At 41.9% G+C, this 22,956-nt stretch overlaps 1 protein-coding gene across 9 annotated transcripts in view; it reads left to right on the forward strand.

Moving 5' to 3' along the window:
- Positions 1-22,956, forward strand: part of TTC7B (tetratricopeptide repeat domain 7B) — a 241,385-nt gene that overhangs the window by 141,777 nt on the left and 76,652 nt on the right. For all 9 annotated transcript variants that reach the window (XM_059055632.2, XM_059055627.2, XM_067027900.1 and 6 more), the window contains 4 exons: positions 1,374-1,491; positions 3,944-4,001; positions 9,525-9,597; positions 12,130-12,290. In XM_059055632.2, coding sequence (XP_058911615.1) covers positions 1,374-1,491; positions 3,944-4,001; positions 9,525-9,597; positions 12,130-12,290 — 410 coding nt within the window. The remainder of the gene's footprint in view (positions 1-1,373; positions 1,492-3,943; positions 4,002-9,524; positions 9,598-12,129; positions 12,291-22,956) is intronic.

The raw sequence follows: 22,956 nt of genomic DNA on the forward strand, positions 1-22,956 counted from the left end.
CATTCCTCTTCCTGCACAGAGGCTTTCTGCTTCAAATGTTCTCGTTCAGCTTTGAATCTGAGAAGAGCCTGACCTGTAACAATGGTAGTACCTCAAAAATGTACTGTTTGAGCAGAAACTAGAAAACTCAGTTGCTCGCCACATACGATGGAGTTTTCATGTCTTTCTCTAACTTCATGTCAAGGTTAGTGATAAGAAGAAGTTGCCCAAAAGACTGAGGCACCTGGCTAAGGTTTTTTACCATTATGGTCCTTGCTGCTTGTTTTTTTCCATTTATTCTCACCCAGCAGGGCGAAAGTAAACATTGTGGAGAAAGTGTCCTACTTTGGTCAAATTTTTCTTGGGAAGGTGTGGAAGAAAAAACACATTTTGAAATGTGGCTCTCACCTGAAACACAGCCGTGAAGGTGTTGTGTGGTCCGTGCAGGTTTTAACACTTTGCTGTGGCAAGTGAGGGGACATGCAGGCGGGCTCCGAGAGTGGCCGGAGCTGTGGACCGAATCTTTCGGTTTTGAGAATGCCAGCTTCCAGCTGTGACTCTGCCACATTCCTTCCAGCGATGGCATCGTTCATCACCATAACACCTAACATAAACCTGACTCCTTTTTACAAGATGAGAATAACAAATCTTTTCTGTATTTTTTTTTTACATTTTTATCATTAAAATTTCCAAATACCACAAAAGTAAAGAGTATCATCAACTATCATCCATGTACTATCACCCAGCTTCAAAAACATCAACACTTACCATACCCCGCAGGAGCAAATCTTATTATTTTTGCCTCTAGTGAGTTGTGCAAAAGGTCTTATTGTGGGTGTAGTTTACAGGTGCACATTTTTCCCTTTGGAATCTGCCAGGGCAAGGTCTGTGTGCGGTATATTGTAAAATAAATAGATGGAGTTTTGAAATTTCTAACAGCTTGTGGGAAAGAGAATCCAAGCCTAAAAGATTCTTTATGTCATGCAAAAAAGGAAAGACCCAAGCACAAAATATTTCAATAACTTTATTCTTTACAAATTATACATACATATATATATATAAAACTTCTGAATACCTAGCACAATCTAATTACAGAGCCAATCAGTGAAAAACAGATATGACAAAGAGCCCCACCAAGTATGAAAGTGACCTTGGAAAAGAGGGCAAAAAAGCAATAAGGAAAGGTTTAAAGCAAAAAGGCGAGGTGGGAATCCTGAGGACTGTTGAGAAGCTGAAATAAAGAAAACAGAATCACCAGAGTCGAACTGGAAGATCTGGGAGTGATTTTCACAGTGACTCATCAGAAATCGCTTAGGACAGCAGATGCTTACGGGAACTCATGTTAGAAATTCTGCAGGATGTTGGTGTTGTTTTTAACTTACCTGGTTTTTCAGTTGGAAGAGGCTGAGAAGTTTGCCAAAACCGTCGTTGATGCGGGAGAGAAAACGTCAGAGTTCAAGGCCAAAGGCTACTTGGCCCTGGGGCTTACGTACAGTCTGCAGGCCACTGACGGTGAGCGAAGTCCCCGCCCACGGGAGCTGGGGAGCCGCCAAGTCTGCACCGCATGACCGGCCTATCCCCTGTCTCAGGAGGGCACATGGCTGGTTCCTCGTTTGCCGTCCTGTGGGGACCTGCCACCGCCGTCCTCTTTGCTTGGACGGGTCAGAGAATGGGAGGGAAGAAGTGCAGGCCCTGTGCCCTGTCTCCCAGGCCCTCTTCACAGGTGCACTGTGCTGGTGACGCCCAGCTGGCAGCTAGGGGTCTGTCCTGAGGAGTGAGGTGAGCAGGGCCCTGAGAGAGAATTCACCCCACCCAGCCTTCGCCTAACTCTGCCCCAGCGCTTGGCCTGAGCTCTCCGCATGCAGAGGGATGTTGGATCTTAGGCTAGGAATGTAGAAGCATTCAGGGCCCACCTCCTCCAGAAAGCATCCCTTGATTTATCAGTACCTGCCCCTTCTCCATTTGCACTTTTTTTTTTTTTTTAAACAACTCTTTTTTATTTACTTATGTTTTGGCCGCACCACGCAGCACGTGGGATCTTAGTTCCCCAGCCAGGGATCGAGCCCATGCCCCCTGCAGTGGGAGTGCGGTGTCTTAACCACTGGACCGCCGGGGAAGTCCCCATTTGCACATTTTAATTCACAGATACATACATGTGTAGTATAGCGGCTCATAGCACATGCAGTGACATTACACGTTTGGGATGTATTTACTGTTTTGGTGGATGGGCTTCCGGCTAAAAAACAAAAAATCTTAATTATGTTTTCTATACTTAATGAGTTTTCAATTATATGTTTGCGGAAAGGGTATATTGGTAAATTATTTTTCTGAACTCTTTCTATTATTCCTTTTACATCTTGTTGTTAAATGTAACACAAATACCAAAAACAAATCTCAGAAATGATTGTCCAACTCAGTGAATTAGTATAAGGGAAAATATTCTTATAAGCACCACCCTACTTAGGACATAGAACCTTGCCAGCTACCTGGGAGCCCTTTCCGTGCCCCTCCCAATCACAAGCCCCCATAAGAGAAAACACTACCCTGACTGATGGTACTCATTTTCTTTTGCTTTCTTTGTAATTTTTTTTTTTTTTTTTTTTGGCGGTACACGGGCCTCTCACTGTTGTGGCCTCTCCCGTTGCGGAGCACAGGCTCGGGATGTGCAGGCTCAGCGGCCATGGCTCACGGGCCCAGCCTCTCCGTGGCATGTGGGATCTTTCCAGACCGGGGCACGAACCCGCGTCCCCTGCATCCACAGGCGGACTCTCAACCACTGTGCCACCAGGGAAGCCCTCTTTGTAATTTTGCTATAGTTTATTTTACATGTTACCCCAAATCTTTCTTTCCTCTGCCCTAAAATATCAAAGACCCTTGAGAAGTTTTGCATATCAACTGATTTTCAATCATGGATTTTTTTTGCTAATTTTTCATATACACTTGATATACTGGCAATACCCAGAACATTTTTTTAACTGTAGTAGGCTTTCAGTGAAGGGTAAATCTAATACCATATATTTATCTGTATAACTTCTTAGTTGAGCCTCTATACCTAATTAGCCCTGTAATTTGGGGATAGTCACGTGACCCTGCTAGGTCTCATCTGTATCCGTGGTTCACTTGGGACAGCTCTCTGGGTGCCTCTGGCTCGTTCACTGTTGTTCTAAGTTAGTCATGGCTTACAGCTACATCCAGCTCTGGGCAGCCTTCCACCATCCTCACAGCAATGTCAGGATGGGATCTGCCATGTTGGATTTGTCAGATAAGGACCATCTCCAGGTGCAGCCATAAACAGGTTCCTCTAGGACTTTTTCTGTTGTCCCAGTAAAAAGTACCTTTTTAGTTTCTACAAGACTCTAAGGTGGCATTTCTCACATGCTGTCTACAGGGGAAGTGTTGAGCTGATTTTCCAGTATCAGTGTTGGGTTTGCCCTGTCTGTCCCTGGTGTTCACATCAAGGTATTAAAGGTCCTAGCCATTGCCACCGTGAATTAAACTGGCCTTCCATGGCATCAGGCTAGTGTCCTTGGCTCTCAGTGCCAGAAGGAACTCTGAAGGCCATCTAATCCACCCACTGGTGCTTGAATCTCTTCTATTCCATTCTGGCAGAGCCATTCTTCACCTGCGAATTACATGCCTGCCCTTGAGAATGTTTTCCTCTCTGGAGTTCCCAGCTGGTCTTTTGAAGACAGGCTGCTATTCCTGGGGGTACCAAGAGTGACCAGCCAACTCCCACTCTCGCCTTGGCATGGTTCCACAGTTACGCCCAACAAGTACAAGGGCCTCAGCCTGACCCGGCCTTCGTTTCCCATCCTCGACAGTGCCTGGGACAGGACTAGGCACATAAGCTCCCAGAATTTGTTGCTCTTAATCCAGTCAAATGTTTAGTTTTGGTGATGAGTTTTCTATTTGTCAGAAACTCCCTGATCTCCCATGCCACTGACTAATCGAACCCTTTTCTTAGCTTCTTTGCGAGGGATGCAGGAGGTCCTACAGAGAAAGGCGCTTCTTGCATTTCAGAGGTGAGTGGGAGTTCATCTTTTCACTCGGCTGTACATAATGACACCAAAGTATGATAAGTATAAAAAGAAGAGATATTTATAAAGATTATGTAAACAGTGTTTTACCCCCGGGAGTCTTTCCTCTCGAGTACCGAACAGACAGTATAAAACTTGCTGCATCACTTGTTGCCATGTAAATCTGCATTCTTGATCTGTTTATTCATTCGGGCACATTTTATTCACTCCTAATAAAGCGATTTCAGCTCTAAGAGAGGTACTTTTTTATGTCTAGGGAGATGATTCCTTTTATTAAAGACATTTTTTTATCATCTAGAAAAAGGATCACTCTTTGCAACCTTTTTTTTTCTAACATGTCAATCTGCAGATTTTTATATTACAAAATGAAAAGGCCAGATTTTAGGTCAGTCTCTGAAATACTTATAAGACAGTCAGGCCGGCAGGTCCCCGGCCTCTCCATACCTTCCATGGTCCATGATACCTTATGGTTAGCTCCATCACTGCACCTTTCATGAAATTAGGAGAAGGCCTTATAATTTGAGAACGCTTGCATGCCACAGTGGCCTTTCACACCCCTTACTTGAACCTCACCCCACACCAATAAGGTAGATGGAACAAGTCACGTGTTCACTGCCGGTGAGGGACCGAGATGCAGGGGTGGAGAGCCGGAGTCCTGTAGCTGTTGAAGTCAGGAAGGTCAAGGTCTCTGACGCTGACTGGCTTCTCTGGTACCCACTACACCACAGTCCCCTCATTTTATTCTTATTGCACGCATAATGAATCACTAACACGAATCACTGTCTGAAAGTATAGCCCCATGATGTCCAATCTATAATTGGTATTGATCCTGTCACCTGAAATATATCTGAGTTACTTGATTTCTTGGAATTGTATTAGAAACTCAGTTACTTAACCAAAAGTTGTACGAGGACCTCTCAGTACCTAATAACCGTTGTGAGATTTCTTTCCTTAGAACTAGGGTTGCCTGCAGGTTTGTCACAGTGTACATGCTCCTTTTTTTCAGGAAATCATTATCGCTTGGTTTCAGTTAGCCTGAAACACTTTCATCTCTTTTCTTTCCATTTCCTAGCAGGCTTTCCCATAGCTCCTTCACGACAGCTGCAAACAGACCTCCTATCTCTGTGCTAAGTTTTTGTTGATGTTCTTCAGCACGGAGTGTGGAAAGCATTTCCATTTCAAATGATTCGGAGTTTTAAATTTTCCAGTCCTAGTTTGTAAAACCCACACATGGATGCCTAAGAAAGTGGTCATTACATCTGTTTCACTGTTTCACTTTCCTTAAATCAGCTCATCTTACTGGCTCTCTAAAAACAGCCATGGTGGTGGTCTGCCTTGAGCCACAGAATTCATAACTTCATGTTATATAACAGCTGTTCCATTGGCCTGAATTTCTTTTTGTTCCTCTTTTGCTTAGTTTCTAATTCAAAGGGATTTTTAAAATATTAGTTCATATGGGAATAAAGCGGAATAAAATCCTACTAACCTACGTGATTATATTGGGGAAGGCTAACCTAAATTTGTATCTATGTGTATTTAAGGATATTTTTCAAAGTAATAAAAATATTTGGTTTCAAGTACACATTAACTAGGATAATCCTAGTGTAGTATACAAAAGTCTATAAGGGAAAGATTTTAAGTAAATAAGAAGGATTTGTATTACTTCTTACATGTAAATGAGTATTTAAAAATCACTTGGATGAGAAATATTTTCCTACTGTACATTTTAAATCTTCTCCCACAATTCTGTTAATACTGTTGTTTAGCAAATTTTGTTCAAAAAGAAAACGGTGTATCTCAAAAAGTGGTGAGGTTGCAGATATAGCGTATGAAAATTAACTCAATTATGACTGGAGTCAGAATTCAAAAAGGTTTGCTCTCTCCTGGATTCAGAGAGGTGATTTTTGAAGACATCCCAGTTGCTGATTCCATCTTAATGTTGAGACCCTCAGCTGTTCATACACTCATAAGCTCAGCCCAAGAGGCCGAACCAATTCATATGTCCTATACAAAATTATAGTGAAGAAAAACTGTCGTTTGCAAAGCTTTCTAAGATGCTGTATTGATCTCAGTGGTGGCTCCTGGGGGCTCTCACATCCTACAGAGAAAAGCCAGGCTGGAAACAGTCGAGCACATGTCTCAGTGACTTGCCCCCCAGCATGCAGGAATCCGGGCTGCTCCACAAGGAGGAGGTGGCGTGGTGTCACTGGTGTTTATCACTCAGTGTGGTAGAAGGGACACAATCTCACAATCTCACTTTTATTTTCCTCTCCCACTCCTAGCTTGAATTTAAGTTTGAATGTGGTATATTCTGTGGGCATGGAGTGACCAGGCAGCCCGGTTTGTTGGGAACTGAGCAGTTTCCCAGAATATGGGACTTTCAGTGCAAAAACCAGGAAAATACAGGACAAACCAGGACAAGTGGGTCATCCTATGTGTGTAAGTAATAGGAGGTCCCTGAGTAATAGATTTAACCAGGTTTGCACTTTTCTTTCTTAACATAATGATACACTAATCCCATGTCTACTGTAATCAGGATTGAAGGGGACTTCAAGGAGAATTGGCTAAATAAGGCAGCAGGGTGATATGGTGGAGAGACCAGGCCTCGGAATTTTACTTCTGGCTTTACCTTTTTTGCTTGATGTTCTGAACAAGATGCTTAATAGCAGATGCTTCATAACCTGTAGTTCTTATTGTTACAAGGTACATGTCTTAATGGACCAGGGTCAAAATTGATCAGCTGTCTCTGTATTCTTGGTTCAGCTCCAGAGGATGTTGGAGCCAGAGTCTAGGAGAATGATGGGATGGACCTCAGGTCAGTCTAAGCTTTAGCCAGGTGATCTGGGAGGTCCATCCCATGCACTCCAGTAGCAGTCTGGCATACCCTTCTCAGGGCGCTGCTCCTACCGCACTGTAATGATCATTTAGGTCTCCCCCTCTGTGGTGTTGGGGGGAGCTCCTCAAGGAAAGGCACTTGTATTCTTCATCTCCAGGCTCACTAAAAGTTAGCACAGGGCCTGGCATCACAGTAGGTACTGCATAATGTGGATTGATGGGTGAGTGGATGGATGGATGGATGGATGGATGGATGGATGGATGGATGGATGTTTGGATGGATGCATAGATGGATGGGTGGATGGATGGATGGATGGGCGGGTGGGTGTATGGGTGGGTGGGTGAGTGGATGGATGGGTGGGTGGATGGTTGGATGTATGGATGGATAGATGAAGGGGTAGATGGATGGATGATGGGTGGATGGGTAGATAGATGGGTGCCCTCGGTGGGCCAGTGTCTTGCAATTCTTTCTTTTCCTATGGAATTAATGGGTATGGAAGTGCTTTGACAAGGGAAGCACTTCGTGAGCATCCCTGTAGTGACACTTTTTAGGTCTCTGATTTTCTCTTAGCAGCCTCACCAGGTGCTCACAGCATGGGAATGGGATTCATAGCGCTGTTGTAAATTCATGTACAGAGTCCAGCAGGCTTGCAGTTTTCAAGACCACTAATGTCCTTCCTCTCACCTGCATTGCTTGATGATTTCTGTCAAGCACATTTCCTGTGGGCATACAAATGTGGTGTTGTCACAGGAAGCCTAGCTGCTGAAGTTGTCCTGCACAACTGGAGCACGTTTTCTAGAGTCTACCTGAGATGAACATCTTGCACTTTTTCTAGTTCTTTTGAGCATCTCCATGTTTCCTATTTTCTTTCATAGGCTAAAGTGGCCAGTTTAACGTATTAGTCAAATTATTGAAATAAGGGTTTTTTTTTAATGTGTATGTTTAAGTTGTGCCTCATTAGAAATTTGGCTGTTGGATATTCATTATTAGTGAAGTTGACGATTCTTCCAATGTTGTCCTAATGCACCCCAGTGATGCCAAGATTTCTAGCACTTCTGTTTGTTTCTTAGTGCTGTGGCTAACAGTTAATAATCATTTGAAGAGGCTAAGGTAGGGCCTTTGGTCAGAACTAGTCTTATCCACACCCTGAGTTCACCAGACCGCTGTCAGCCTTTCACTTGGTTGGTGTTGGGTAGAAACAACCGTGATTTGATTTAACTTCATTTTTAAAAAATCTAAACTGTGCTGAGAAAATTATAGCTCTGTGGAATTCTTTTTGAGGGTTATAGAAAGCTGGTTTAATTGTGAAAGAAGATGAGATAAAATAAATAATGCTAAATTCAAAGTCTCTTCATAATCCATTTTGTATTCATTTTCCCTGAATAATTGGGAGAGACAGAAACCATGACATTCCAATCTCACTTTTTATGAACACCAAAGAAAAATATTCTTTGATGTACAAATTCATGGAAAAACCAATGCCTGTCAAGTAATAAAAACTGGGGCATGCTGAGTAGGCCTCTGCTAGAAATAAGACGTCTCAAAGGGCAACACAGGCAAATCCTCAGCCTCAGCCTCTCAGGCTAAAGTGAGAAGAGTCCTAAGGCCGTGTCTGGAGGCAAGCTTACTAGTGAAGTTTCCCCAGGGATGGGAGTTTTGCTCTTAAGGCTAAGAAAAGGACAGAGGACACCCCCCACCCCCTAGTTCCCCCCAGTTGCTTGTGGTAAGATACAATTGACTTCCACGTAAAAGCAAGAATGACGTGTCTGCCATCAAGTAGGAGGCCAGCATAGCCTCTTCCCATTGGTGTCAAAAGCCAGTTGATAGACTAAGTCTGGTGTCTGGCCACAAAGTCTTACACGTCATGGTTGCATGTAATTAGTTAAACTGCATGGAACTTAGTGGAAGCTTCAAAAGACTGAATGAATATCCTCCATTTCTCTCTATAGTTCATCAAAAAACCAAAACCTCATTTTACAAGCAAAGCCGGGCCTTCGATTTTCATATGGTTTCTCTGAAATCCAGAAATTTGGATAAAGTCGTGTTAAGACCAAGCCAAAACTTAACCAAAGCAGCCGTCGCCTTGCCAAGTATGCTTACAGCCTCACCGTGTCCCAGCGTGACACGTGGACCTCTCCTGCTCAGCCCAAGGGAGGCATCTGCTGGGGAGGTCAGACCTCGGGACCTGTGGCTTCTTCATCCCCAGGCCTCTTCTCAAAGTCAAGGCCCATTGGCTGCCATTTCAGATGCTAAACAAAACAGAAACACGCTCCTGTGTCATTGCCATGTACAGTGGTGAGAGGAAACATACATGCCACTGGTTTGTGGACAGAGGAGAAGAGTTTAAATGAAACATTAAATAGTTATTAAATATGGGGCCTTGGTAAAATAATTAATAAGAACCTACTGTATAGCACAGGGAACTCTACTCGATACTCCATAATGGCCTATATGAGAAAAGAATCTAAAGAAGAGTAGACGTATGTATAACTGATTCACTTTGCTGTACAGCAGAAAGGAACACATTGTAAATCAACTATACTCCAATAAAAATTAATATTAAAAAAATATGGGGCCTTGGTATAAATAAAAATACAAATGGGAATACTTGTTTGACATGGAAAATAAAAATGGCCTCTCTCATGTACTAATAGCCGCAAATACTTTTTCAGGGCCCACAGCCTGTCACCTACAGATCACCAAGCAGCTTTCTACCTGGCTCTGCAGCTTGCCATCTCCAGACAGGTCAGTTGTCCAATGTTCCCACGCTTGGTACCTGTTCTGTCTTGATACAGTTTGCGGGAGTAGCTGACCTGCTTTCCTTCACCTGAGGCTGCCCTGGAGCCAGGGACTCTCCTCAGAGGCCGCTGCCTCCTCGCAGCAAAGACCCTGGCGTTTCGGTTAATTGGAGCATCAGCTGTGAAGACACAAGGCAGGCAGGCTCTGCTTTTGGAGATTAAATCCGCAAATCTGGAGGGCCCCACCTGGGGTCAGATGGCAACAGGGGATGCAGCACATGGTGTATACCCGGACCGAGGAGTCCTCAGAGAGCCTTTGTCCCTTGCTAACAGAGCCCAGGGGTGAGCTGCATGGTGGAGATTTAGTCACTGGTGGGGCCTGGTCGTCCCAAGGGTATCGGTGATTGACAGGAAGATGCCAGTGAGTGTAGACAAGAGAGACCAGTTCCTTTCAAATATATAGAAGATATGAACAATTGCACACAGTGGCTCCTCAAAACAGGAGACTCGACAGTATTCTCCTTGATGGAGGGGCAAGCTTTATTGGTCTTCATCTTCCTAGCGGTAGCTTCCAGAAGCTGCCTTTGCCATTCTCATACCCTCCCGTTCCTTCCCAGCTGTTCTGGAGACTCTGGCCCCATGTCTGCCTGCCCACCACGTGCAGGACACCGGTGGTAACCCCAGCACATTCCTAAATGCTGACTGGAGGGTGAATAGAAGTTCAGGTCCCCAGACATGCCATTACCCTGGCAGGCCTGGGCCCTCCGCATGTATCTGACTTCCCGGAGGCCAGGGAATGGTGCCAAGAAGCAGCTCCCCTTGGCGACCTGGGGACGAAGGAAACCAAGAGAGCTCGCCTGTGAAGGTCCTCTCACGTGGCATGGTGTGGCTCACAGCTGGCCTGGTCACGAGCTGCTGCGGAGGCACCTGTGGGCTGGTAACCGACCGTCCGGTCTCTCTCCTCCTCCAGGAGCTCCGCTCACCTTCTCCTTGAAGCCCCCTTCCCGTAGCAGCCTGCTCCTCTCCTTCCTCTTGCCCAGCTCTCTTGTTCAGTATCTTCCTCACTAGACCTTAGGTTCCCTGAGGGCAGGAACCCACATCTGTCATCACTGCTTTGCCCTGGCAGCGGGGAACGCTGCCTGACACGTGGTAGGCCCTCGCTAATACTCACTGAATGAAGGAACCAGCTTCAAATTCCTTCAAGTCAGCCTAGCCCTTAAGGACCTCACTTTGCACCCTGTATCAGTATTTTCCTGACTACGCTAGCCATCCCTAAAAACGGGTATCATGAGTGTACCTGCCTTTTGACCCTCCCAGAATACCAGTGCTGTTCACACAGCAGGCTGGCCCCCTGGGGAGGGGAGCAGTAGATAGAACCTCCTGGGTGCAGCAGCAGCCTTCGTGAAGTGCCATGTAGGGCTGGATGGTCTCTTCCCGCTGTGATAGCCGTGATTCTATGGCTCAAAACAGAAAGCCTCTGTAACCAGCACTTTTAACTTACATCCATCAAAAATGGTATTTCGGAGAGGAAAACGAATAGATTTGGTAAAGACAGAAATCACGGTTTCCTACTAAGGAGTGAGGTTACTGAGGGTTGGGGAAGAAGCAGGAGAGCTGAGAAGAGGTCCAGCCAGGGCCCAGAGTTGGAGGGGAGACAGAAAGGAGTCCCTGGGGCGACCGTGTAAGAATGCCTCAGTCTTGAGCCTGTTTCAAAATCCAGCTTCAGGTTCTAATTCTCCCTCGGTACTGTTAAACCTGCACAGAATCTCGGGTGTTCAGATACCTATTATGTATGCATTTTATCCACCCTTGTGCTTGGATGATTTTGAAGAAAGTCTTGAAGAGCTGTTGGATTTTGAAGGTTAAGGTTGTATCTGGTCCCACTTAAATTTGGATACACCTGCTCTGTATGTGGCACTGCAGTTTGTTTCTTGGGTGGAGTTCCTTTGGATTGTAGTTTGGAAAGGTGTGGGGTTGGTTAGTTTGTTTGCATAGTTCCTTGATGTCTAACGGAGATGCAGGACAAAGGGACTTGAAAAGAATCACAGGTGTCTGATCCTTTGGAAAGCTCTGTTTAAGGTTCTGAAACTTACCAAGCACTTTAATTTCAGTACTACTTTAAAAATCAGAACAGTTCAGCTAAGTCAGTTTCATTCCGATAAAAACTGCTGGCAATTTGTTACCTGTCTCCATTTAGAGTGAAATTATCTTGGGCATAATCGAAAGTAAATCAGTTTTGTGGAAAAAGAGACAAATTATTTAGGGAGAAGCAAACGATTTGGTTTTGGCACTTATACTGAGAAACAGAGTCTCTTGTCTCACTTCATTAGTCATACTGTTGCTTGAAGGGGGCCTCTGTTTTCGTGTTTGTGGTTAATATCCTGGGGCTGCCATGAAGATGGCTTAAAATCTGAGTGTGGCACAGGGTGAAACAACTCCTGATATTTACAGAGAATCAGATACTGAAATGGTGGCTCTGTGTGTGTGTGTGTGTCTGTGTGTGTGTTTAAAAATTCTTCCTGGTTTTGTTTTAAACCAGATACCAGAGGCTCTGGGGTATGTCCGCCAAGCTCTTCAACTTCAAGGCGATGATGCCAACTCGTTGCACCTCCTTGCTCTCCTGTTGTCAGCACAAAAGCATTACCATGATGCTCTGAATATCATTGACATGGCCCTGAGTGAATATCCAGAAAATTTCATGTAAGTGATACTGGACTTGTTTTTCCTCATACAGAAGGTATTGAATTTACCTCTTCTCCCAATCTATCTTAAGTCCTTCTTGCACATCCTGGTGGTAAATAGTACAGAATCTCCTTTAGTCTTGTTTTTTCATGATGTTTAGAAACATAGTCTTCAGGTCAACCTGAGTTGAAATACTTTATCCATTCTTTCCCAATGTGTACCTTTGAGACATACAAGATGATTTTAAATGCATTATGGATGAACATTTTTATTTTAATAGTTATGCATTTTTAAGTGTACATTAGAGAAAATACAGCTGCCTATCAAAGTGTGATTTCATAGAAATTTTTGCTCAGAGGGAGACTAAGAATTTTTAAATGAGTTGTTTTAAAGGGAATTTAAAGGGAAATATTAATATACATGGATATGGCAAAAGCTATGTTGAACAAACTCCAATGACTGAAATTTGGGAAACATTGCTTTATAGCTTGTTTGTCCCACATTACATAAAGGACTCCCATTAGCTCCAGGTGATAACTATATTTTAGGCAACTTTGATCTGGATACCTGACCTCTTTGTGTCTTAGGTTTACTCTCTAGGAAATGGAATTCCTTAAATCAATCAGCAGTATTTGTTCGTAACCTAAGAATTGTCATTACAAACTGCCATGTGCTGGAATTGCCTGCTTATTCACCTCTTCCCTCTGAATCCCTGAATCCAGGCCTGTTAATTCGGCTTCGTTGAGAAGGACATTGTCTCTTGGGCTACTCATTTTATCCTCAGTGGAGTACCTTAGTAACCAGTACACAGTGGCCAGAAACAGTAAACAGTCCTACAGGCTGGCAGGTTCTCATTGTCCAAGTGGCAGGGTCAGCAGTGGGCGGGGGCGGCCTAGGGCAGGGGGAGAAGGGAAGGCAGGCTCTCTCCACTTCCAGAAATAATGCAAATTTTAAGTGGATCAGCCTTGGCTTTATTTCTCTGCCTCATCACCTCACTGTGGTTTTAATCAGTGCGTTTCAGCAAACTGCCCTCGGAAAATTGGTCCACACATTTCCATTACAAACATTTCTTTGTCTTCAAGTGAAAAGGGCACTTCTCTTCTCCCCATCGAGACATTCTCATTATAATCCAGGAAACCTCTGACTAGAGATTTCTCTTGTAGGTTCAGCTATTTATGCAGAGTGAATTAAAGAGCTTTGCCGCTCACTCACGGAGTACATCTCAAAATGCACACGGAGTACATTTCTGGATTTTATCCAAAGCTGGTTCGCCCGTGGAACCATCAAGTGGTTAAAACACTTTCAAAAATAGTCGGCCATTTACCCCTCAGTAAAGTAGAGCCTGATGCAGCTGAATTCAGTTTCTCTCATCAATGCTCTTATAAAGTGGCTGCCCCCGCCTCCCAAGTCCAGCACCTTCATTGGATGTTTGTTAGATGTTAGATGTTAGACTCCAGCATGTGGCTCTTGCGCAGACAGCCTGGGGTGTCATCTGAGAGGAGAGAAGGCTTATTAAACTAACAGCCACACTGCACAGTAAGCAGTAAACAGTGGTGGCTAATATGGTAATGCCTCCAAGTGACAGCAGCTGACAGCCTTTTCAAGTAGTAGAGGAACAGCAGTAGAGGTATTTGAGGAATGCGAGCCTGTTATTTTAATGTTAAGCTGTAAGCTCAAAAAAGCAAAGCATATGGCAGCAGGGCTGAGAGCCTCTGATGACTTGCTTGCTTTTTAAATATTTGTATTTCTTCCTTTGTGATGGGAAACTTCTTCCTCCCAAGAATACTTTATTAAAAGTTGGGGCCAGATATAGTCAGTGGATCCCATGGTTTCTTCCCAACCTGGCTACAACATTTCAGCACCAAGCTAAACAAGATTACGTGGGCACCTGTCCCAACTGCCAGGTAGCATTATCCGTATGTTTGTGACAAGCTTGTCTCCAGCAGCGCTGCAGGCTCTCGGAAGCCTGGGATGTCCTCGTGTCTCTCGTGTCCCAGCAGCCATAACCTACCACAGACTGAGCATGTAGTGGATGTTCCCTCGGCCCGTTCCCTCTTCTAGGGTCAGGCCTGTCTGACCGTTGAACCAAGAAGCGATTTCACTAGCCTCTTAGCCTGATGCAGAGAATTACAGAGCTTTTTGGTCTCCGTTCAACTTATTCAAGATGCCTAACCACCATCTTTTATCACTTCATGGTGACAGTAAGGACGGGTAACCCTGGAGAGACCAGGGGCTCCCCCAGGGGCAGTGAGCTGGCCTGGCCAGTGCACTGAAGGCATTCATACATGCTGATCACTCAGTAATTGAGAGGCGTTCATATTCATATTATTACTACTGATACAGTGTCTTCAAATGTAATATTTTAGAACCCTTTAAAATGATTCGATATTGAGTAGAAGCAAAAGACTATTTATTAAATCTATTTAAAATAATAATACAACTAACCTATGTATACCCACTTCTTAACTTAAGAAAAAGAACATTAACGTTGCCTGTGAATTTCCTGTGCACACCTGCTGTCCTATTGCCTGACCTCTCCCCGCACAGGTTAACCACCATCCTGAATTCTAAAAAAATTTTTAACGATCTCCTTACACCACTCGCTTTCATTGCTTAACATTGTGTTCCTGAGGGTCATCCTTCTTGCATACAACAGCAATTTATTCATTTATACTGACGAATAGTACTTTATTGTATAAATATACCAAGATTTCTTTTTCTAGTTTACCGTAAGCGGATACGTGGGTTGTTCTCAGTTTTCAGCTGTTGCACGAACGATGCTGCTGTGAATATCCTTGCACAGTTCTCCTAGTGCCCATTTGCAAGCATTTCGTCAGGTAGACACCTAGGAGCGAATTGCTGAGCCATAGGATGCGTGTATCTTCAGTTTTACCAAATAATTCCAAACTGTTTTCCATAGCGGTGGTGTCCGTTTTACATCTCCAGCAGCAGTGCCCACGGGCCCACGCAACTCCAGACACCAACGCTTGGCGTCCTCAGACTTGTTGGTGATTGGTTAATGGTATCACACTGGGAGTTCAAGTTGCATGTCCTCCTTATTAATGAGGTTGAACACCTTTTTCATGTGTTTATTGGTCACTTAGCTTTTCTCTTTTATGAAGCACATATAGAAGTCTTGCTTCTTTTCTAATCTGGTTGTCCGTTTCATACTAATTTGTAAGATTTCTTTATGTTATGATTAAAAATGGTTTGTTGGTTATATGTGTTGCAAAAATCTTCTCCCAATCTGTGTCTTGTCTTTACTTTCTCTTAACGATATCTTTTGATGAACAGAAAGTTCTTAATTTTAAAGTATAGTTGAATGTATCAATCATATCCACGGCTAGTACTTCTCTGTCTAGTTGAACAGACCTTTCCTAAGTTATCTTCTCAAGCTCTTCTCATGTTATCTTTCATCCTTGAAGCTAGGAGTCCGTCTGGAATTGACTGTTTTATGTATGTGAGGTGTAAGGGATCAAGGGTAATTTTTTTCCCATGTGGATACCCAGTTGTCCAGCAACTGAAAAGGTTGTGCAGTATCGAAAAGATTCCTTTTGCGGTTTCTCCCCAGGGCCACTTTGGTCTTAAACCAAATGTCCATCTGTGTGAGGAGCTGTTTGTGAGCTTTCCACTTGGTTCCACTGGTTCAGGGTGTCCATCTCTGTGTGATTGCCTCTCTGTCGTCGTTCTTACGACTTTATTATACATGAGGTCAGTCCACCCCTGTAACTTGCTCCTCAGGGATCTCCTGGCTGCCCTCAGGCCTTTGAGCCTCCATACAAATTTTCAAATTGGATTTTCACGTTCCACCGAAAAAATCTGTTGAGATTTTGACTGGAATTACATTTAATCTAATAGCTTAGTTTGGGGAAAATTAGATATCTCTAATTATTTAGGCCTTTAGAAAATACTTTTTAAATGAAGCTTTATAATTTTCTTTATAAAGATTTTGCTGATGTTTACTAGGTTTATTCCTAGTTACCTGAAAAAAATTCCATGCTTTTCTATTTAAACCTCTATTTAAGAGTTTAGGGAAATTTCCTTCTTCCAAGAAGGCTTGCTAAGAGTTGTTTTTTTTTTTTCACCGTGAATTGATACTGAATTTTATCAAATGTTTTTTCAGTATTTATTGAGATGATTATATGATTTCACTCCTTTAATCTGTGAATGTTATATTAATTGATATTTTTAAATGTTAAATTAACCTTGCATTCTTGGAATAAGCCCAACGTGATAATGATCTATTTGTTTTTTAATGGATTCAGTTTACTAGTTTTTTAAAGAACATTTACATTTACGTTCATGTGTGAAATAGCTTGTAATTTTCCTTTCTCATCATATCCTTGTCAGGTTTTGGCATCAAGGTTAGGCCAGCCTCATAAAATGAGTTGAAGTAGTTCTTTTTTGTGTGCTTTGGAATCTTTGTGTAAGATTTGAATTATTTGTTCCTAGAATAATAAGTTTGGGTAGAATTTGCCTATAAAACCATCTGGGACTGGTCTTTTTTTCCATGGAAGGACTTCTGATGCTTTTTAAAAATGATTATAGGATATTCAGGATTTTTATAGGATTATAAAAAATCAGGATATCCTGATTATAGGATATTCAGGAATTTTTTTTATTTATAGGATTTTCTACTTCTTATTTGATTAAGCTATGTTTAATATACTGTATATATTTTAAGAATTTGCCCATTTAATCTAAGTTCTAAATTTTATTGCCATAGAGTAGTTTATAATGTTTTTAAATTATTTATTGTCATACAGCATCTGTGGTTAAGTCTTTTTCATTCTTCATGCTGTTTAATGTGTCTTTTTTTTTCTTGAACAGTCTTGCCAGAAAACTGTCTGAAACATTGATCTTTTCAAAGAAGCTTTAGGTTTTTTTTATCATCTCAACCGTATATTTACTTTCTCTTTTATGAATTTCTGTCCTTATTTCTATTATTTCTTTCCTCCTGTTAGTTTGTTTTGTTTTGTTTTAGTTGGTTTTCCTTCTTAATTTTTTAAGTTGGATGTTTAGTTTTTTAGTATTTTGCCTTTCTTATTTTCTGACATAAGCATTTAAGATAAAATATTCTGCTATGTACTGCTTTAACTATAAACTACAAGTTTCAATATGTGAAATTTTTGTTATTGTTTCATTCTAAATATTTTTAAATTTCCATTATTATTTTTTGTTGAATTATTTTAGAACTGTATTTTATAATTTAAAAATATATGGGGTTTTTTTTAACTTATCTTTTGTCAATGGGCTTGTAACTTCATTGAATTGTGTTCAGAGACTATAATCAATATAAGTTTGAAATTTGTTGAGACTTGTTTTATGGCCCAGCATGTGGTCACTACTTGTAAATATTTCATGTGTGCTTAAAAAGAATGTTTCCTGCATTGGGGGGTAAATTTTTTTATATTTTATTACGTTAAGCTATCAACTGTGCTTTTCAGATCTCTTTTTTCTTACTGATTTTTTTTTTCTACTTAATCTATCAGTTTTTGAGCAGAGGTATATTGAAACTACCTCTGATGGGTAGATTGTCCCGTTTTACCACATAGTTAAAGCAATTTTTGCTTTATATATTTTAAAAGCTGTGCTATTAGGTGCATTTAAATTTAGAATTGCTATGTCTTCCTAGTAAATTCAACCTTTTATCAATATGTAAGTAGTTGCGTAATTCATTTTGCCTGAAAGTCTATTTTGTATGATGGGCACATACCTACACATACAAATAGCCATGTATATGTGTACATATACATGTATACACACATACTGTGTGTGTGTGTGCTTGGAATATCTTTTTCCATTCTTTGAACTTTTTATATTCATATATATATGTATATATATATATATATATATTTTTTTTTTTTTTGGCGGTACGCGGGCCTCTCACTGTTGTGACCTCTCCCGTTGTGGAGCACAGGCTCCGGACACACAGGCTCAGCGGCCATGGCTCACGGGCCCAGCTACTTCGCGGCATGTGGGATCCTCCCGGACCGGGGCACAAACCCATGTCCCCTGCATCAACAGGCGGACTCTCAACCACTGTGCCACCAGGGAAGCCCAATATATTCTTATAGTTTAGATGCACTCTTGTATTCATTAAATATAGCTGGGTGTTTTGGGGTTTTTTTAACTCAGGCTGACAGTCTATCTGGAATATTTAGTTCACTTCCATTTATTGTAAATAGTGACATATTTGTATTAGTGTCTCCCACTTCATTTGTGTTTTCTATTTGTCCTGCTCTTTTTTCATATCTTATCCTCTCCTTTCCTACCTTCTTTTAAATAATTACGTTTTTATTACATATTTTTCCTTTACTAATTTGGAAAAGAAACATTCTATTTTGGTTGTTGTTGTTTAGTGATTACCCTAGAAATTTGAGTGAGGGTCTGTTGTTGGCAAACTTTCTCAACCTGTGTCTAAAATTGTATTTGTCCTTTCTCTCAAAAGAGATTTTCAAACTAGATCTATGATTCTAGGCTCACATTTCCTCAGAGCACAGTGATCTTGCTCCTTTTGTCATTGTTGAGAAGTCAACCGTTGGTTTAATTTTAGTTCATTTTAATGTCATCTGTCTTTTCTCTCTGGCTGCTTTCATTGCCATTCTTTCTGATGCTTGGCATTTTCACTGTGATACAGCTAAGAGTAGATCCTGCTCGGGACTTTTTAAAACTGTGGATTGGTCTTGTTTGTATTGTTTATCATTTCTAGAAAATTCTCAGCCATTATTTCTTCCAGTATGTCTTCTCCTATAGCTGGCATATCATTGGATCTTGCTTTTTTTATTTAGTCTGATAAGTTCTGCCTTTTGTGTCAAGTGTTTGGTCCATTCACATTTAATATAATTAATGATGGTTGAATGTATGTCTGCCATTTCTGTATGTGTCTTGTCTTTTTTTGTTCCTCTAATACTGCCTTTATCTTCTGTTGAAAACTTGTTTTTTTAAACCCTTTAACTATTAAATGCCTAAACAAAAGGATGAAAAATTAGTATTTGCTGATTATGTATTAAATGTCTCTAACACACTGTAAGTTTTTTCCAAAATAAAATTTAACAAAGTACACACTTTTATATTGAACAGTGTTCACAGATTCTGATAGATTCGCTATCTCCTGTACCTGGTATAAGAGCCTCGATTGTTCTTCTTTTAAAACAGAGCTTTGCAAAAATTTCCTAATTGATTAATGTATTTTACTTAGTAATTTTCCTCATTGGCCCAAGAATGTAGTAGTAGATGCCAGGTGGTGTTGGGAACAATTGTTTCTCCTAAAGACAGTGTGGCCAGGGCTTGGTCAGGTCCTCACAGACTTCGTGTTTCTGCCATGGGATTATTCATTTTTAGATAAAATATCGCAATGAGAACTGACGGTTTGTTACTTTTGTCTCTGGAAAATATACCAGATAGTATCATACCAATGGTGGCACATTTGAGAACTTTAGTATAACTGAGATATTTTATTCTAATTCAGCAAGCCTTCCAATGACTGCTAAGGGCAGCCACACCAGGATGTAGTTTCTTGCCCTGAGACAAATTGTGGTTGTACAACTTTCCTAATTACAGATTTTTAGTTGATTTGAACTTTACTCTTTCCTACTTAAGTAGAACACATACAGGCACTTATTCTCTGGCTCTCAGAGAGGTCATCAAATCAACAACACACTTAAGAAACCATCAAATGTTACCACAAAGCACAAAAAGTAAATTTTGAAACCTCTCAAAGATAAAAATACAAGTGGGATCATTATGGTGTTTTCTGATCCATGACTTTGATATATCAGATGTTGAAACAAATCCTCAAGTCACCGGATTGGAAAACAATCTCTCCTTCTGTATGTGGTCCTATTCTCGTACCTGTGGAAACAGATTTTTTTCAGACAATCGTGCTGCTTTTTACGTCAACAGGAACTAACTGTATGGAAAGAAATGAACGTATATAACGTTCATTCATTCATTCATTCATCCATTTGTTCACTCATTTAGCAATAATAACCACTAGCATTTATGCACTGCTTTGCTTTGTGACAGGCAACTCCTATCAGCACTTCACATATTTTAAACTAATTTAATCATCATGAGACCATCAAAGGTTGGTAGTATTATCATCCCCATTTTACAGATAAGGAAACTAAGTGATCTGTCTAGTTGTGTACCTAGTAAGTGGCAGAGTCATGCTTTGAACCCAGGCAGCCTGGCCTTGGCCTCTGTGCTCTGTGCCCTCGAAACATTGCGTTCTTCCCACATGCCACTTGCCATGTGAGGTGTTGGGCGTGCCACCATGGACAAGAGAAAGGCAATTTATGCTCTCTTCAAGCTAACAATCCAGATGAACAGGATTTTTATCCTATATCCTCTGTTAATCTCTTCCATAAACCAGAAAACTTGATTGAGGATCATTCTTTTCTTGAGTGGAGTATATATACCTGTTTTTTAAAAAAAATTACTTGGCAAGTAAGATTGTGCCTTTTTCTCAGTCTGTCTCACTTAACACGCATAGTCTCAGAGAAACTCAGTTTAAGTTGAAATATCATATTGAGTAATGTTTTGATGTAGTGATTACTGAGAGGCCAGGTGTTATGAGCTATTTTTATGTTTGAGCTGAGTGATGGAGTAATGAACATGCCTATTAAATTTGCATTTGATAGAAAGTTGGACCACAAGGAAAGAGGCTGTTCATCTTATTAAACTAGAGAAATGATCCATTGGAAACCTGAAGGATGTCTGGGAGGGATGAGTGCAACGTAACCAACCCAGGGATGCCTGTTCCTCAGATACAAGCTGGGGAGGGGATCTTTGGGCAAAGGAGAGTGGGTGACAGCCTAAACGACACCGCAGGCCAAAGTGGAGTGGATTCAGTGGTGCAGCAGCTTATTTAAAATCAACTTTCCACAACAAGAGCAAAAGAACTTGAATAAAAAGTGGACAAAGGACTTAAATAGACATTTCTACAAAGTAGATATTCAAATGGCCAGTAAGCACATGAAAATATTCTTAGCATCACCAATCATTAGGGAAATGCAAATCAAAACCACAATGAGGGCTTCCCTGCTGGCGCAGTGGTTGAGAGTCCGCCTGCCGATGCAGGGCACACGGGTTTGTGCCCCGGTCAGGGAGGATCCCACATGCCGCGGAGCGGCTTGGCCAGTGAGCCATGGCCGCTGAGCCTGCGCGTCCAGAGCCTGTGCTCCGCAACGGGAGAGGCCACAACAGTGAGAGGCCCGCGTACCGCAAAAAAAAAAAAAAAATACAAAAACCCACAATGAGATACCATTAGGATAACTATTATTTTTTAAAAAACAAAACAAAAAACAAACAGATACTAACAGGTGCTGGAGAGGATGTGGCGAAGCCGGAACCCTTGTGCTCTGCTGGTGGGAATGTATAATGGTGCAGCTGCTTTGGAAAATAGTGTGGCCGTTCCTCAAAAGAATAAAAATAGATTACTCTATGATCCAGCAATTCCACTTCTGGGTAAATACTCAATAGAATTGAAAGAAGGAATTCGAACAAAGGTTGTACACTCATGTTCATAATAGCAGTATTCATAATATCCAAAAGGTAGAAATCACCCAAGTGTCCATGGATGGATGAATGGATAAGCAAAATCTGGTCCATACATAAAACAGAATGTTATTCAGCTTTTGAAAAAGAAGGAAATTCTAACAAAAAAAGGAAAAAAAGAAAGAAAGTAGGAAATTCTGACATACTGCAACATAGAAAAACCTTGAGGATGTTATGCTAGAGAAACGAGCCATCCACAAAAGGACAAATACTGTATGATTACTCTTAGATGGGGTTCCCAGAGTAGTCAAAATCATAGAGACAAAGTCGAGTACTTAGTGGATACAGGGTTCCAGTTCTGCATGCCCGTCCCCCTGTCTGCCTGGGAAGAGAGCTTGTCTGAAGGCCCGGCTACTGGGAGAAGCCAGTCCAGGGCAGTCACCCCAGAGCCATCCGTCCCCGATGGTGGCACGCAGAAAGTTTACTTACTTCAGTGCTCTCGTTTACAATGTCTCAAGTTCTCCTAGATATCTCGTCCCACCATTCAAAGTATGGAGTATCGTCTTCAGAATTCATGCGGGGTGTTTCCTGGAGATCTCTGGATCCCCAGCCCCTAACCCAGAGCTTGGCTTGCTGCAAACATTACTACACGTTTGTACACTGACGACCCTGCTGAGCAGCCTAGAGGCCTTAGTTCATAGCTAAGCATGTTTACCTGTGTTTCGTCTAGTGTCTGCTTCCGCTTTCACTCTGCCAAGTTCCGCTAAGTGACAGAATGATGATGTCGACTTATTTCCGGGTCATATACAGCTCCTGCTAGTTACCCAGCCAACTGTGAAAAAAGCCTCAAATAGTGCAAGTACAGTTGAGTGCCAGTTCGTTTGTAGTGGTCTTTGCATTTTAAGTTGACGACAGACAAAACAAAAACACCTGAGAGCTGAAGGAGAGCAAGAAAAGAATCTTCAAATTTATCTCCTAAGCATTCTTGTGGGATCCCGAGCCGAAAACAGCTGGTGGGGAATGCATCACCCACCTACAGATGGTCGGACTTGCTCTCCTTTAAACATCCCTCCAGTTAAGGGTTGGAGAGCCCGCTCTCTGCCCAGTGGGTCCCAAACCTCATGATGGGCTACGTGAGAACACAGAGAAGGTAACGGGAACGCAGATAAAACAGGCCAGGATT

The sequence above is a fragment of the Kogia breviceps genome, chromosome 3 (genome assembly GCF_026419965.1).
Source record: "Kogia breviceps isolate mKogBre1 chromosome 3, mKogBre1 haplotype 1, whole genome shotgun sequence".
NCBI classification, from domain to species: Eukaryota; Metazoa; Chordata; class Mammalia; order Artiodactyla; family Physeteridae; genus Kogia; species Kogia breviceps.